At 45.0% G+C, this 2317-nt stretch overlaps 1 protein-coding gene across 1 annotated transcript; it reads right to left on the minus strand.

Moving 5' to 3' along the window:
- Nucleotides 1-14: 14 nt before the first annotated feature.
- LOC105562212 lies at nucleotides 15-2193 on the minus strand (the record flags this gene model as incomplete). Its single annotated transcript, XM_012012862.1, has 2 exons — nucleotides 1594-2193; nucleotides 15-1544 (listed from the first exon to the last, which is right to left on the minus strand). Coding segments are annotated over exons 1-2 (2130 nt in total), but the record flags the coding sequence as incomplete, so codon positions are not given.
- Nucleotides 2194-2317: the final 124 nt, after the last annotated feature.

Here is a 2317-nt window from a genome sequence, read left to right on the forward strand (position 1 = left end):
CCCCCAGGAAATACCTCCTTCACTCGTCCAAGCATCCATTTTAATGACGGCAATCCATCTTCCTTGCAGATCACCAACTGCCCAACCTTGAGTGCTGGTCCACGGTTCGAATGCCATTTTGTCCGACCTTGTAATTGTAGTAAATATTCAGACGACCATCGTCTCCAAAAGTGTTGTCTCATCTGCTCCAAGTGTTGCCAGCGAGACAGCCGTCCCGTTTTTAGCTGGGTTATGTCCGGTTCGGGATAGGATATTATTGCATCACCTATGAGAAAGTGACCTGCTGAAACATAACCCAAATCATTAGGATCCAGAGATATAGCTATTAGTGGCCTAGAGTTAAGAATTGCTTCTATCTGGGTTACAAGCGTCGATGCTTCCTCGAAGGTGAGAGCCACATTGGATGCAACTCCGTAGAAGTGTCTCTTGAACGTCTTAACAGTTGCCTCCCAAAGTCCCCCAAAATGAGGGGCTCGAGGAGGGATGAAATGCCATTTAATTTGATCCATGGACGTTTCTTCCACAAGCTTGCGCTGATGTTCCTCTTGATTAAATAAATTTTGCAGTTCCTCCAGCTCGGCATTCGCACCGACAAAGTTGGTGCCGTTGTCTGAAAATATATCGGATGGCTTGCCTCTTCGCCCGATGAACCTCTTGAACGCGTTGAGAAATGCGTCAGTGGTCATGTTTGAGACCACCTCCAAATGAACTTCCTTTGTTGCCAAACAAACAAATACTGAGACATAAGCCTTGACGTTTTTACTATTTCTGCGTGAACCTTCTCGAACATATATCGGTCCGCAAAAATCTACGCCTGTACAGCTGAATGGTCTTGATGGCGTTACACGATGAATGGGTAAATTCCCCATTACTTGCTCCAAAAATCGTGGCCGGGATTTGAAGCATTTTATACACCCTTGCAATAGCTTTCTTATAGTACCGCGCGCCTTGAGCGGCCAATATCTGAGTCGTCCTGCAGCCAGAGTTGCGTCCGCTCCAGCATGCATGAGTTTTCGATGTTCATGCTCAATAATGAGTCTTGTGAAACTTGAACGTTGATGCAGTAGATAAGGATGTTTGACGTCTGTTTGTAAGCTTGCGTGCTGGAGCCTGCCGCCAACCCGTATTAAATTTTCTTCGTCGATAAATGGGTTCAATTGTCTCAAATTGCTTCGACTTGATGCACTTCCTTTGCTTCTTAGATCCTTAATGTCCTTGGAAAATGCGATTTCTTGTTCTCTTCTTATCAGACGCTTGGTAGCCGCCTGTAATTCCTCCACGCTTAGAGGCCCATGCCGTTTTTGTCTTCTGCAATTGCTTGCAAACCGTAAACACGTAGCTGCCACCGGAATAAGTCTGCTAAATATAGAAAACTTGTCAAATGGATTTATTTCCGAATAACTGGCTACTGCGACTATTCCTGATTTATCATGCTCTTCAAGTTGACCTTCGTCATATTCTGCTACCCTACGTTGATTCTCTGGCAATTTTTTACAATGTAACCAGCGGGGTCCTTCCCACCAGAGATGTGAACTTATCAACTCCTTAGCGCCGATGCCACACTAAGTCCGCAGGATTGTCCTTGCTTCCAACATGCCTCCAATCCTCGATGGATGTCGCCTCTTGAATATCGCCGACTCTGTGCGCCACGAAAACCGGTAATTTCTTATTGCTGGCCTGGAGCCAATGCAATACGATTAATGAGTCAGTCCAGTAATACTTGCTATCAATGTTGACTTCTAGAGCTTCTGCAACCTTTCCCATTAGTTGGGTCAAAAGTTGTGCGCCACAGAGTTCCAATCTAGGTATGGATAATACCTTGATAGGTGCGACACGAGATTTAGAGCATATCAAATGTACTTCCGGCGTTCCATCTGACTTGATGCTGCGCATGTAGACACAAGCACCGTACGCGTGTTCGCTGGCATCGCAAAACCCATGAATTTCTTTGCGGGCATCCTGCGAACCACCAATAATCTTCCGTGGTATGTTGAGCTTCTTTAGACCCTGCAAATCCAGGATGTAACGTGACCATTTTGTCTGAAGATCCATAGGCAACGACTCGTCCCAACTAATTTGCATCTTCCACAGTTGCTGTATAATACCTTTCGCTGTTACGATAACTGGGCCTAGCAGACCTAACGGATCAAATATTTGTGCGACTTGTGATAAAATAGATCTCTTCGTGTGCATTTTCGAATTAAGTGTCTCATTCGAAATTCGGTATTGAAATATATCTTTCTCTGGATTCCAGTTAATACCCAGAGTTTTTGCAGATCCATCTTTGTCTAATTCTAGCAGTTGACCTCTGCCCAGA

The sequence above is a fragment of the Vollenhovia emeryi genome, unplaced genomic scaffold, assembly GCF_000949405.1.
Source record: "Vollenhovia emeryi isolate VEMERY1.0 unplaced genomic scaffold, V.emery_V1.0 DF944994.1, whole genome shotgun sequence".
Classification (NCBI taxonomy): domain Eukaryota; kingdom Metazoa; phylum Arthropoda; class Insecta; order Hymenoptera; family Formicidae; genus Vollenhovia; species Vollenhovia emeryi.